This window comes from Impatiens glandulifera, chromosome 6 (assembly GCF_907164915.1).
Source record: "Impatiens glandulifera chromosome 6, dImpGla2.1, whole genome shotgun sequence".
NCBI classification, from domain to species: domain Eukaryota; kingdom Viridiplantae; phylum Streptophyta; class Magnoliopsida; order Ericales; family Balsaminaceae; genus Impatiens; species Impatiens glandulifera.
Genome location: NC_061867.1, coordinates 1,758,730 through 1,773,725, shown reverse-complemented (window position 1 = coordinate 1,773,725; position 14,996 = coordinate 1,758,730). Strand labels below are relative to the sequence as shown.

The following is a 14,996-nucleotide window of genomic DNA, read 5'->3' as shown; positions in this document are numbered from 1 at the left end:
AGATTATTATTCTAACGTTAAATTAGCAGCCATCTCATTAATTATTATCCAAAGTTGCTTTCTAAACAATTTAATTGACATTTCGAAATGCAACAAGTCACAAAAACGTACTGTAGTGTTACCCTCCCAAGTGAGTCACCATTATTATGGCTCTATCTCAATTATTCATTACCACATTTAATATACCAAGACCAAGTTCATGGCTCTCAATTGCCCATTTCTTAACTGTTCCTAACTTATACACGTTACGTCGTATCCTTCCAGACACCACACCTTCTAACGCCCAACTACCCGTAACCAATCTAACACATTTTCAGGTTTGAAGTTCGATTCCCACTAAGAACATAGTGATTAAAGTGGATGTTCATGCTAGCTTTCTTCAAAAAAATAAACTCTGATTTTAAAAAAAAGGTAAGAATCTTGACGAAAGAGAGTTTCATCAAGTCTTATGTTCGATTCCCTTGATTAAACTAGAGGATGGTGGTGGTGGTGGGATCCTATACCCACCACCTCCAGGGAATAAACCCTGATCTGGTAACAAAAATATTCAACCTTAAACTACATCATTAGGCTGCAATAGGGGGCAAAATAAGGGACCTTATGATCACGTGTAACCGATGCAAGATAGAATGTGTCTAGCCAAACATTTAAACTTCTATGAATGAGAAATTGGAAAAATTAAATGATTTGGTAGTAACAAACAATGATTATAGTATATACCTCAACATCGATAGAACAATCGGCTGAGAGGTGGTAATTTACATTTGGAAAGAGTAATGGCTCAAGGATTGGTCCTTCTTTCAACATGAATTTCTTTTAGAGCACTCTCAGAAGTTGGTTTCTCTGTAGAAGGTAAATCCAAGAGCATGTTTGGAGGAGCAAAGTACATATGTAGTGACATCATGCAGATGATAATACCAAGGAAAAGCTGTCATAACCACAATATCAAATCAGAATCATCATCAGTTGAGCCTGCTTGGGGAAGTTTTTTTTTTTCTGAAAAGAAATAATTTTTTTGGAGGATATGTGATAATTGGGTTTATTGTGTGTATGGCCCAATATGCCTTTCGAATTGTGGTGAAAAGACAAGACTTGATGATTTGAAAATTGTAGAAATAAATTAAGAAGGATATTTTAGTTGATGAAGTGATTAATGATGGAATTAACTGCTAATCGGCATGATCTTCTCCCCTTAAGTTGTATTCAAGTATGATATTGCTCCCTAAAGTACATGTATCACATATTGCTCCCTATACTAAGGGGGCTAGGATCGGGGTTAGGCATTCGGGTCTCCCCTCTTTTTCTTAATTTTTTTTGCATTTTAGGTTCAGATTTTAAAAAATGACTTGGATTTTTAATTAAAACAATCTGGCACAAAAATAAAAGATGAAAAATCCAAGTATCATCCACATGTACAAACTTGACGTGTTAATTTTATAGGTTATTCAGGGATTAATGTAATTTCAGACTTTGTTTCAAGTATAGGGAGCAATATCAAACACAATGTACTTTAGAGAGTAATATCATATTTGAATACATGTAGGGGTAAAATACCAATTTTCTCTTCTTTTTTACGACAATGGACACTCACCTGTAAAGTGGGCTTGAAGTTGAAGAGGTATATGGACAAAAGCATTGTCAGCAGCATTGCCATAGATGTTGAATAGACCTGATAGAAGCAAAAATGACATACTTAAATGGAAACTATACGCAGATGTGTTAGAAGCAAGTTCCTTTATATTTTAATTTATTTTTAGACAGGGTTAGTATTCTACCGCCATGAACCCCCAATTTCAATAAAGGTGATTTCAGTGAGAATCGCATGAGACCACATGATCTTAGTTAGACTTACTAATTTGAGCTACTCAGTCTGGGTGGTCAATTTTCTTTATTTTATGTGTATGTGTTTTCATAGAACTACTTGCACCTCTGCATACTTTCTAGTAACTGGTTTATCAATTTTTGCGTTCAAGCACATATTGACAGCCAAAACCCAATTTGGACCTTTATAAGGGCTTTAAATATTATTTGGAACATTTTGACAAGCTTAGGGTACAAAATGAATAATATTCTGCATATTGAGGAGGATGAGTTACCTTTATAATGTTGTCAGCATATTTCATTAGCCATGAGACCAACAGCCCGGTAGATCCTAAATTTAAAACGACCATCCATGTTGTAATATTGTAGCCATTGAAAAGACGTTGCCACCAAGGTCCATTTTCAAGCCCACCTCTAACATCATCCAAAATTAGTTTTGCCATGTTGAAAATCACACCAAACCTGAAAGGAAAGATTATAATTGTCCAGAGAGTTTGTCATGAAATAGTACATTAATTCATGGTATGCGTGGTTCATGGAAATTGGAAAGTAATACATAGATGTGGAGGCTGCTTATCATTAGTCTGCATTTTAATATTGTATTTCAATTTGTAAACTTATCAAGGTATTTGAATTTACAAGTTGTTATTTTTGCAGATAAAAAAATATTACATTATCTTTTCCAGATTTTATACATCCAAATGTTCGATCAATACAGCATACACATAAAAGTATTTTCCGGTCTTTGACATATACCTATCAATTCATGGTTTCATACGATTTGAAAAGAACAATCAATGGCAAGGCTTTACAGGTCAATGATACAATCATACAAAACATATCAGGAATTGACCATGGATAAGAGTTTCATACATACAATTTATTCATATAACTATGAAATAAGACTAATACCTCATAATATAACATGATTATGATATGACTGGGATAGTCACAAATTATTAGATTTGATTAGAATTACTATGTAAAAGATCATCAAAATTGATGCATATTTTTTTTTTTTGAAAACTAGGTTTATTCCCTCAAGAAAGCTAGCACAAACCCCACTTCCAACAAAGCGTTTTTAAAAAATTGATGTATTATTACATAAGACAACCCTACATAACAATGATTTCTTAGTGTACTGAGGGATAATCATAAATAACAGGACTTGATTAGAATACTATTACTATGCAAAGTTTGTAAAATTTGATGTAAGGATCTTTGTTTTATTTTGTAAAATGAATGTAAGGATTTTATTACATAAGACAATATCTTCAATCACATAACATTTCTTTGATTTTCAGAATTATATCAAAGCTTTAAGACTACAACTTAACTCTAATTTGTTTTTTGCTTTTCATCTTCCTATTTTTTCACTTGATGTTACCTTTTTCATTGAAGTTTACTTCTATCAACTTTTAATCTTAGTATAATGATGATACCTAATAACAAGAGACAAGACAATGTCAATGAAAAATCTAAGATTATTCAAGTCACAAACCTAAATTGATCAGAAAAATTACTAACAGGGATACTAGGTATAGAACATTCCTAGAACTATGAGATAAATTAATATCTCGTAATATAATATTATTATGATATGCAAGGGAATAATCATATATAATTAGAATTAATTATAATCCTATAAATATAAAATGATTCTGAATGTGCAAGATAATATATTCAAAGTGGATATCTGATAGTCCTCAAGCATAGAGATAATGGAAACATGTACAGAGAAATGATACCTACGTATATAGTTGCACATTTTGCCAGTACAAACTGTCATTATTCTTCTTCATGAGAAACTCTGTGTAAACACCTGCCAATGCTGATAGACAGGCAGATAGGCCAGCAAACATATATCCCTGTATAGGTGCGGAAAAGACTGAGTCACATGAAGACTGCCCGCAACCTTTTATCTGCATTTGCCAAAAAACAAATAATACGCAAAACTCACTGAAGAGTCTCATTGAAAGAGTCAACAATATAATCATAATCAATAATACGCAAAACTCACTTGACTAGTGGTTGTTCCCACAGCCAATAGAACAATTGCCATCCACTGCAGATTTGATAATTTCCTCTGCAGGAATAGCCTGCATATCAAAATCATCTTCAGATAGGTAAAATGATTGTCACGGAGAAATATCAAATTAGAACCTGAACAATATGCCAGTGGTGACAATCTTGAGATTCCCCATTATCTGATATGTGGATGTATCCACATAAGTCAATGTAGCAAACTGAACATTGTTATGTACCAGATATATTATTGAAGGAATCGGATATAACCGGATACTCTTCCACTCTGTTGTCATTCTTGGGATAGATGATCCTCGAAACTCCTTCCAAAGAAACAAACCAGAAACAACAAGCTACAAAACACGAAATGCATAAAAAAATCAATTTCTTTTCCTGTTCAGATCTCTAAATAAGAATGGATTATGGAATACCTTGAAAAATTCAGCAAGAAATGGAACAGTGGCGTAATCATACTTGTAGCCACCATTACTTTGTGAAAGTGTTGTCAAAATTCCCTGCCATATGATGATACCATACATTAACAAAGATCTTGATTGACAACATAAATCTCATCCTTAATTTGTTCTAATGCATCAGAAAGATGAATGAAAATCAAAATTTAGGTATATCCTTTGGAACTCTAGTCTGCAGTATAAGTTTTGGACGATGTTAACAAGAAATTACACAATCTCTTACATATCCTCCTAATAATTCATACTAAAGCTACATTTTCCTAAGCCACGATCGAACTGAAATCAAAAGAGATTTTCAGATCGAGGAAAGCGAATGACTGACCTGAGAACTAGTAAGAACAGTGAGGAGCGCGGCAACGAAGTACCACTGCATCTTCGTTGAATTCCTCTCTGTGAATCAGAATTCAACAATGGCATTACTGTGCAAATCTCAAGTAAGTCGGATTCAGCGAGTAACGATGATCATCTCTTTCACTCTCTATGATTAGCCCTCTCTTAGTTCAGTTCACACATATTGATCGTTTTCAAATAAACCAGTTTTTACAAAATATATTATTAAACTTTTGTGTAATTAATGGGTTATAATTTGTTTAATTTGTTTTAAAAAAATTATTGATAAATAATAAGTATAAATGTAGCTAACTTTTTTGGTCAAATTGATTAACTTAAACTCGAGCAAAATATCCGTGAAAGAATAGTTTTTGCTTAAGAAAAGTTAGGGTACAATTGTCTTAAATTACTCTTATTACACGTGTTCGCTTCAATTTGAAGATAGGCGTACCTAGGATGCGTCAAAGCTCGACTTGAGTTTGAATTTGATCAAGTTCGAATCGAGCCGGCTCGTTTAATATTCGAGTCGAGCTCGAGCTCAAATAATATTTGCGCGATGTCTTGTCGAGCTTTTTCGAGTCTGATAATAAATAATATATATTTTTATTTATTTTAATAAATCTAAAATTTAAAATAAACATTTGAAAATTTAATTTTATTCAAGTTTTCCGAGTGAGCCGAGCTTGTAGGTAAATAGTCGAGCTCGAACTCAAATTTATAAACTCGTTCGAACTCTAGATCGAGTCGAGCTAATAAATATTTAATCGAGCTCGAGCTCGAGCAAAAGCTGACTTGAACTCGACTTGACTCATTTGCAGCCCTATACGTGATTAAAACATTTCGATCTTATTGACATTTAATTTTTTTTACGTTTTGTGGTTTTACTTTATATTTTCATTTTTATCATTACAACGGTTTTTAACACAAAAATTGATTTAAAAAAAATATAATTACAAAACTAGGAAAAGAAATGAAAGAGGTTTTATTTTTATAAGAGATAAAAAAATGAGTTTCTACTATTATTATTTATATTTTTTTTAACATTCATGAGAATTTTGATCTTTGATTTTAAAATTATATGGAATTTTCTTAGAAATAAAAAATTATTTTATTTTAAAAGATAATTATTTAAAATTTATGTAAGATAAAATATTAAAATATATATATATATATATATATATATTTAAAGTTTAATTTAATAAAAGTAGAGACTTTGTTGATAAATTTTTAAATAATCTCAATCCACCCATCATAATTTTTTACAAGTAATTATAAGAAGATAGTTTTACAAATAAAAATAAAAACTAAAAAAATGCATTACAACTGAATTATAATTTTTGTCTAGATTGATTCGAAAGTTAATAATAATAATAATAATAATAAAAGAATAAACATTAAAATAGACATTGAGACAATATTAATTTACAAAGACAGATAAAAATAAATGTGATTTTTCTTTACAGATGAACTAACTATACAAACATTGTATACCTCCTTTAACATCCCCACTACTACTAAAATGCAGAAACATATTTGTAATACTGAAATTCTTTGAAACACTCTTATATTACAATCATCCGAAAGATCGTATAAAAACAACACTTAAGTAAGTCGTAATCGTGTATTCCCCTCAAAGAAAAAAAAAGTTGAAATTGCAGCTGTTTCGTGCTCATAAGACTGTAGATATTCAAATTCAATTCTCGAGCATTTGCCTCCATTTGGCAGAAGCCTCAATAGAACAGGATCCATTTCACAGTTTCCCAACTATGCCTTCATTTGGATATATTTTTTACTCAACATTCAACTACCAAAATTACTGAATTTCCATCAGATGCATTGATCAAATTGTAACTGTCTTGCGAAAGAGAAGTAAGTTCTTGGCAGTTATATACATACATATGGCCAACAAGAGCCTCATCATAGGTTTCATTAACCAAAGAGAAGAAAGGAGCAGCATTTGTTAGACCATTTGCAACAGCTTGATGCATCCGGAGGAATTTGCAGCGATCATCATATCTGAATTCTTTTTCCAACAAACACTCGAAACAAACTGGCCATTATCATCGTCTATTTCTCGACCAGAAATGGGATCAATGGACCCGAATTTGTGAGCCGTGATTGGCATTGGTAGAGATTTATAGTAAGCACACACCTGCATGAAAGTTGCAAAGGAGTATTGGCTAATGTATTGGCTAATGTATAAAATCTGCTTTGGCTTGTTTGTTAAGGACTTATAAAGAGGATTTTTTTAAAGGGGAAAGAGGAATTGAAATTAGAACTAGAATTATGATGGATTAAAATCTTCATAATTTGTTTAGGTGAAATTCCACTCCAACAACCTCCAAATTCAAGCTTAAGACATTTTTCCGACTTTTTTTATTTTATTTTAGAAGCTAGCATGACCAGCGTCGTGACCCCGCTTCAACAGGCGTTCTTAATCACTAATCCAATATGAGACCAATTATATTTGTTAATTAGCTGAAAATGAGTTTATTAAGTTTAGATGCTTCTAGGAAGCTCAAAGATAAAGAAAAGAAGTAAAAAAAATAGAAGAATACAATACAAATAAATTTGTTAAAGAATTGAGTTGTAATTCAATTCCAATTCTCATACAATTAAAAACTGAAATTCCAATTTTAATCCAATTCCACTCATCCAAACATAGGTAAAGTATTTGAGATTTACACTCATTTTGACCCCTCCGGAAATTTAAAATAGAAGTCTAGTAGAGGTTGACCGTCGATTCTTAAAGAAATGGGACAACATTTTTATTAAGGAAAAATTTGAAATTATTCCGGCAGATTATGTGGGTTATCCCATTCTCAAGAACTGGGAAAAACAAAGCTAGCATTACACCTCTGTTTAGATGTAGGCCCGGGTAAAAGGGTCTAAAGTCTAAACAGAGTTCGGCAAGTCTTTTTAGATAGTAAATATAGTAAAATGTAGTCAGTCTTCTAAGATAAAGGAAAATTAAGGTTCCTAACCTACATTGTAAACAAAAGATACCTAAAGCCAGAAGGTGCATGAATAACTTCTTAAGGAACGAAGTAACCAGAAGTATAACATAGGGAATACATACCTCATTAGTTTCTGATCCGCAAGCTATGAACCCATCATTAACAGATAAACCCACAAAATTCTGTAGAAGCAAGTGGGAAAATAATAAATAAATATAAGCAGCAGGTAAGCTTTTTGTTTGTGAAAGCACAATAACGAGTATTTGAAATTATGTATTTTGTCACCATCTATGTCGTAATCAAAACCCTATTGTAAAATCGCCCCCAAGTTAAAAAAATTGAAAGTGATTCATTTTTTTGGTTTGGTATAAAAGAAAAATTATGGATCATGATTCAATTTTTTTTTACATCGTGATCCAAATTTTAATGTAATTTTTGTTTCTTCTGGTATACAATTATTTTCATCCAAATTACATTGCAACTTTTAGGATCACATGATCAAATTATTTTCTAGATCATTGTTTTTTATTTTGGGATTATGATCAACATGAAAAAGTGGTATACCAAAACAGCACAGTAACGAGATACAGTAGTGAAAGACTAACCTTTTCATTAGTGTGACCTCTAAGGCTTAGGGTGCAAGAACTGGACTTATTCAAATCCCACAGCTTGAGTGTGTTGTCAGTGGAGGCAGAAACAAGGGTTTCTGCGTCCAAAAACTTAACATAGCTAACAGCTTTATCGTGACCAGTTAATATGCACCATGGTGATGAAACATTACGAAGGTCGTAACAGTAGATTTTGTAGTCAGCAGAGCCAAAAGCAAGCAAATGACTAGAGTGAGGAGAGAACTGAACACAGCAGACATTCGCAATGTTCTTGATTGTGTCTGTACTCTTCTTCTGCAAATATAAAGCAAGATACTTTATGTTAAATAATTAATCGTACAAGGAATAAATTCAATGGGTTATATGAATTTCCCATCATCAATCAATCATTAACTAAAATACCCTTTATTTTTTTTTATAAATTTTCAAAATATTAAATATAAAGGAAATTTAAGTCATTTAACCCATGTCATCTACTTTTTCATCTAACAAGTTTTCTTTTCAACAAAATTGGTTTATTTATAAAAGAAATTACATCAAACAAACTCTTGGATTTGTTTCTATAGTCAACTAATTCTAGTTCTTTTCCTTAGTTAAATTAGAAGTTATAAAATTATAATCATAATGAAAAGGCAATTCTTCCATCCTGGTGACATCACTTGCTGAGATTCGTAGTAGAAGACCAGAGTTGGCTGCCTCTCTTACAAGGGTAAACTAGACCCGAGAAAAAGTTTACTCAAAATATTTTGAGCAAAAAATCATTTCAATTCAACTTCTCAAGGTAACAATGCATGGAAAGACAAAAGAGGATAACTTACTTCATTGATATTCCATATTTTCACAGAACAATCGTCACTTCCACTTGCAAATTTTGTAGGATCCACATGACAAAAATCCACTGACCAGGCCCTTTTATCATGCTCAATGAGTTGCGAAAACTCCTGCCCAGTTCCAGCATCCCAAAGCTGGATAATTCAAGTGAATGACGTTATAAGCAAATGTGAAGAACTATAGCAATATAATATCATATTAATAGAATTAAGCCTTGTTCGGTTTGGGTTATTTGAATAACCAAAACAAAAAAAATCATTTCATTCCCCCTCTCATCCATTACATCACTCAATTCATTAACTAAAATACTAAAATACCTTCTATTTTAAATTATTATTTTTTATTTTATCATTATATATTAATACCCTTTTAAGTCTTTTTACCAAAAAAATCTCTACCTCCTCAAAATCATCACCAATCATTATTTTTCTAAATAACCAGGTTATTTAAATAACCTGGATCCGAACAAGGCCTAAATGTTACGTAGTTAAGTGAACCACATAATCGAATATACACTATCCAAGAATCTGTCACGAGAAATCCATCATAGTTCTTTAATGGGCTACCTTCATTGTAACCACACAAAACTGCATACAAAAGAATGACAGTTCAAGCAAGGATACTGAAGTTATAAACCTCCAATTAAGATGAAGATAAGCAGTCTGACATGAGGTGGCTTCACCTTCCTTTATTTAACAAAAAGATCTTCATAATCCTCCAGTCTTCTTGTGGATAATCTTTTTTTTTGAAAAAAAAGTCAACATTTTATTGAAATCGAGAGTGGAACGCAAAAAACGTTCCTAAATCCTTGTGGATAATCCTTAACCATGAGTTATATATAATGTCAAAATTAGACTCAAACATCTATAGTCAAATGCCAGTATCCCCGACACCATATCAACTTTTGTCATTTTTCCTATCAAAATATATACATTTGCCCTACTCATTTTCCAACAAGCATAGGATACATTGGGGGTAAGAAGAAAATATCCTGGGACAGTTTCTGCAACAAACATTTAAGAATACAAGTTTTGAACATACATATTTTTGGGTAATGACCTTGTAGCATCTCTCAAGAATACAACCTTAAACAAATATTTATCATATTGGAAACAAAATATCAGACAATCTCTATGTTTTCAACAAACAAGGTAACATGCAGAGATTTCTGCCTATAATTTAATAGCACATAGGAAATTTACATACCTTAACTGTGCCATCATAGTCAGATGAAGCTAGATAGTTCCTGATATAGCCATTCCAACAGATGCAGCTAACCTTTGATTTATTCGGCATTTCAGCTAGTGGAAAATGAATATCAACAGTATCATTAATGAGTCTATCAAACTCGTATACTTTAATCTTCTTGGATACTCCAGCAGAGGCAAAATACTCTTGATCCCGATCAAACCCCAAAGAGCATATAACATTAGAAGAATTATTGAACTCGCCATTCCTTAAGACACCGCGGACTTCAAATTTACTATATCGTGCGTATTTGTAAAATCCATCAAAGAAAGACCCAACACCATCTATATTACTTCTTCCATCATGTTTTTGCTCCCTAAACCAGTTGTCTCGACTTGTAAGCAAATCCCTATGTGCTTGGTCTGTCACATCAGTGTTAGAATGATTTTTAATATCGGGTCTCATGGCAAAATAGGCACCTTCTAAATTACTCATATTCTTCATCAACCTGGAGTCATTTCCAATTAGATTTTGTAATATAGGATGTGCTTCTAAATTTGAAAGATCATTAGGAAAAGAGTTAAGATCTCTTTCTGAAAACGTCTTCTTTGGTTGACGATTTGCAATCTCACCAATATCAGCCTCCAAGAACTGAATATCTTGCACTAACTTCGAGGCATCTTTCTTCTTCTGTTCTTTCATGGCGAGGAGAAAATGCAGTAATAGCTCAGAATTAGCATCGTCTTGTTCAAAAGATAAGGACTGCTCCTCTTTTTGTAATTCTTGAATTCCTCTCAAGAAATCAGATTGTACCACATCCCTGATACAAGATTACAAGCTCAAATGATCATTGTTGAATATAGATAGTTGAAAACTAAAGACTGATTTAATTCAAAAGACATAAAATGCTTACAGAAGGCAGTGAGAAAGGAGAGAAAAAACAGCGGTTTAAACAAGAAAGATTTCATCCTGTTTTTGAGAGAGATAAAATGAAACTTAAATTCTACTATTTTTTTCTTTTGAAAATGGTCCGAGTGTGAAGACTCGAGCCCATAATCTTGTGGGCATGAGTTCTTACGCTCTACACTTAAATTCTACCAATTATGGATAGAATTGATGAACACTAATTGGCTACAGATAACCTGCTTATCTTGGTATTGACAAACTCAAGAGTTGGGAAGAGAAACCACATAAATTCAGATATGGATTGAGATGAGGACCATTCCGATAGAATTCATCTGTTGATCTTTGTATTTCTTTTTCTTTGAAGGATGTAACTTATGAACCCTGGAGATCCCATTATTTCAAGTTACAGATCCTTTGATGTAGCATAATCAGTACTTGACACACTGACAGAGAACTAAATCAAGCTGAATAGTAAACTCCATTGCCTTTATTGTTTTTAAGTTCTTTGTGGGTGCAATACTGATGCCTCTATTGAAATCATGATAGTAATACCAGATAACAAAATTCAAAACTAACGAGTGAATGAAGCCTAGAACAGATTCATCTCTCTTAACGGAAATTACTTCCATGTTATATATTCTTCTTTAGCAGCTCCGTCTATACTAATCATATCACACTTCACGCTTACATTACAATATGCAGCTTTAATTTCTCATAATTCACATTTCTTAATCTTCCTAAACATCTTTCATAGTTCAATTACAACACACACTTAGTTTCACAATGAACGAAAATGTGGCACTCTTAGAACTACATATGAATTGTAAGAACTACGTATGAATTGTTTCACAATGAATGAAAATGCAGCTCTCTTTTTTTCTCGGACCAGAAAAATAAGATTCAAAGTTGAAGATATAGTACCTGGCTGCTGGGCGTGATGAAGCCTCTGGATGAAGAAGCCAAAGACAGAATCCAGCTTCTTTGGGGCTTTCTGCCAAGAAATTTGGAGGAAGAATCCTATGACGCAGATCTAACATTGCAGCAGCACAAGCCCTTTCAGAAGCAAAAGATCCAATCAACTGTAAGACACAACAAGAAGTCATGAAGCTTTCTGAACACAGAATTCAAACTGTCAAATCATAGAACCAAGCAAAAACATACAAAAAAACTGTACTAAATAAAGACAAAAATAATTTGATTGATCACAGATGGGAAACGACTTTCTCAGACTTCTTCTCAACGAATAATTTGCAAGAGGAAAAGTAGATTATTAATAAATTGTATATGAATCATATGATACAGCCCCATTTGGAAACACTTATTATGTTGTAGCTGGATTCGTTTTCAAATACAGAAACATAAATAAAATTCTCAATCTGTCTCTCACTGAATTAACTTTTCAAACGTTTCTAAATCTGGAAACAGATCTAGAAACAGAAACAACAACAATAAGTGTTACCAAATATAATAACAAATTGTATATGAATTCCACAAACACATAATAAATTAGTCTTATACCTCAAACAGAAGAACTCCCAAGGCATATATATTTGAGGAAAATGTGCAGTCCCTTCCTTTAAGTTCCTCAGGGCTAGCATACCACTTTTGTTCATCAGGACTAGAGGACATGGATTCTGAAGAGCATAACTCAAGAGGGATGGGAGAACTGGAATTGTCCCTTCTGAAATCTTTATTTCCCATGAATGGATTTACAGAATCTTGTGGGGCAATTCTCACAGAATTATTACTCAAAAACGTAGACTTTGCCTCGGACCTCGAGGAAAACTGTGCCCAGTTTCTAACAACAGGGTTCAAATTCACACCTTGCTTTTGTCTCTTTTCCCGTTGACTAACTGAAGAATTTGTGACCTGTTCAATTGGCCTTTTACCATTTTGATATCCAAGATATACGACTTGCTTTCCTGGCAATAACTTGAAGCAAGATGGCCGTAAATCTGGAACAAAAACTCCACGTGAATGTGATCGATCAACGAATTCTACTATCTGCCTGAATATGTATAGGCTCTCCATTTTCTTGTCCTTGTAATGACCACCTTTCAACCAAACCCTTAAACTAGTATCATCATTAAGATCAAGATTCGTCGTGTTTGCAGTAACTGGGTCCCTGACTTCAGGCATATCTTCACGTGCAAGACCTTTGCATATGACCCCCTTCCCCTTGAGAGTACCTCTCATAAAGAATTCAGAAAACCCTGATTTCGATAATATTTTGGTCTTGATACCGCCGGGGGTCATCGTTAAATCAGTTGAAACATTTTTATCATTCGGTAACTGCTCTGCAAACTCATTGTTTTGATCAGCCAAAGGTTTTTTATTCAAGTAGTCTGAGAATGCTGAGTAACTTGGATCCTCCCAGACATTTAAAACCCCTTTATTATTCACATTACTCTTGTGAATTTGCCTAGATTGATTCACATCAATACTCTTGGAGGTACCAACTATCGAAATGTTCTGACCATCGTATTTTTTGACAGTTAGCTCCTCCACCATAAGACCAGATTCATCCATGGAACCCATACCAGAATATGGATTCTTCTCAGATGAGCTAATAACTGCATCTGATATCCTCCTCCCATAACGTTCTCCTTCAGAGCCAATGGCTACTCCCCCCCTTTTGCCTTCAAAGTGTCTACCATTGACAGTATCAAACCCTCCCAAATCTTGACCTACTCTTTCACCCATACTATCTATCAAATTCATTCAATCATGAGAACCAACATGATTGCAGATGAACCCATTTGATTATCAACAAAAAAAACCTCAATTTCGGACACCTTTTAAAGAAATCAATACCCTGGAGAACGAAAATCACAAGTTTATTCTCTATTCTTACAAAAATTTCAGTAAATTGAACAATAATCAGAAAGGAAAACCCAACTCTTACCTGATGAGGTCTTGCGCGTAGAAAAGGAAAACCCAATAGCTGATAAGAGTATTCTCTGAACCATATGTTAAAGGGAAACCCTAAAATTGAAGAAAACCCCTGATTAACCAAAGCATCTTAGTCTTCCCTGAATTGGAAATATCTGCAATGAAAAGATTACATGAAAATGAAATTAAATTGGAGTATATACAGATGAAAATTGTAGTAATTTAATGGAAAGATAACATTTTTAATTGGTTTATATATAAAATTATGGGAAATAGTACCGCCGGTTAACACTTTTATGTTCATCTTATTACGTGGAGGAAGAACAGCCACCATTCTTCAAAATGAGATCTATTCACTCTCACAAGGCTGCTCCATTATTATATATAGCTTCTTTCATGTTTTTTTTATTTGTTTTATTTTATTTTATTAAACATCTCTTTTTATATCATCAATTTTAATTTATTAATCAAAATATTAAATATTTTTACTTTATTTTATAAAATTTAAATAAATTTAAATATATTATAATAATTTAATGAATTAAAAATTTAAATAATTACTTTTTCATTGAACAAATCTAAAAAAAATTAAACACAAAAAACACAACATCAAACAAGCTCTTAGAATGAAGGGGTGGGTTTGTTTTATTATCATTTGTTTTAATATAACTCTCAAGAGCTTGTTTGATATAAGTTAATTGAGGATTTTTTTTATTTAAAATACTTATATCTATCATCTTTCTTTTTAATTATTTATTTCATTTACTAAAATATTTAAATACAAAAAAAATAACAATTGAAAATACAAATAACATACTTTATCATAAAATTAAAATTTTGATAAAAAAAATCTAATAAAAATTATTTTATCAAATAAATTAAAAAATAAAAACTTAAATAACTCAATATCAAACAAGCTCTTAGGAATGAAGAGGTGGGTTTGTTTTATTATCATTTCTTTTAAT

General features: G+C 32.4%; 2 protein-coding genes across 3 annotated transcripts; both read right to left on the bottom strand.

Annotated features, from left to right (window-relative positions):
• Window positions 1–632: 632 nt before the first annotated feature.
• LOC124942071 (CMP-sialic acid transporter 1-like) lies at window positions 633–4,828 on the bottom strand. The gene is made up of 8 exons (XM_047482483.1): window positions 4,642–4,828; window positions 4,278–4,361; window positions 3,985–4,199; window positions 3,842–3,920; window positions 3,574–3,743; window positions 2,097–2,283; window positions 1,592–1,669; window positions 633–928 (listed from the first exon to the last, which is right to left on the bottom strand). The coding sequence occupies exons 1-8, from the start codon at window positions 4,690–4,692 to the stop codon at window positions 782–784; spliced, it is 1,011 nt and encodes a 336-aa protein (XP_047338439.1). The 5' UTR covers window positions 4,693–4,828; the 3' UTR covers window positions 633–781.
• A 1,227-nt stretch (window positions 4,829–6,055) lies between these two features.
• Window positions 6,056–14,329, bottom strand: LOC124941304 (protein SPA1-RELATED 2-like). 2 transcript variants are annotated; one of them, XM_047481605.1, is made up of 9 exons: window positions 14,311–14,329; window positions 14,045–14,186; window positions 12,658–13,954; window positions 12,061–12,218; window positions 10,252–11,053; window positions 9,033–9,179; window positions 8,212–8,508; window positions 7,729–7,788; window positions 6,056–6,801 (listed from the first exon to the last, which is right to left on the bottom strand). In XM_047481605.1, the coding sequence occupies exons 3-9, from the start codon at window positions 13,858–13,860 to the stop codon at window positions 6,610–6,612; spliced, it is 2,859 nt and encodes a 952-aa protein (XP_047337561.1). In that variant the 5' UTR covers window positions 13,861–13,954; window positions 14,045–14,186; window positions 14,311–14,329; the 3' UTR covers window positions 6,056–6,609. The 2 variants fall into 2 exon arrangements, with proteins under 2 accessions (XP_047337561.1, XP_047337560.1); XM_047481604.1 differs by lacking the exon at window positions 14,311–14,329 and having other exon boundaries at window positions 14,045–14,240.
• Window positions 14,330–14,996: the final 667 nt, after the last annotated feature.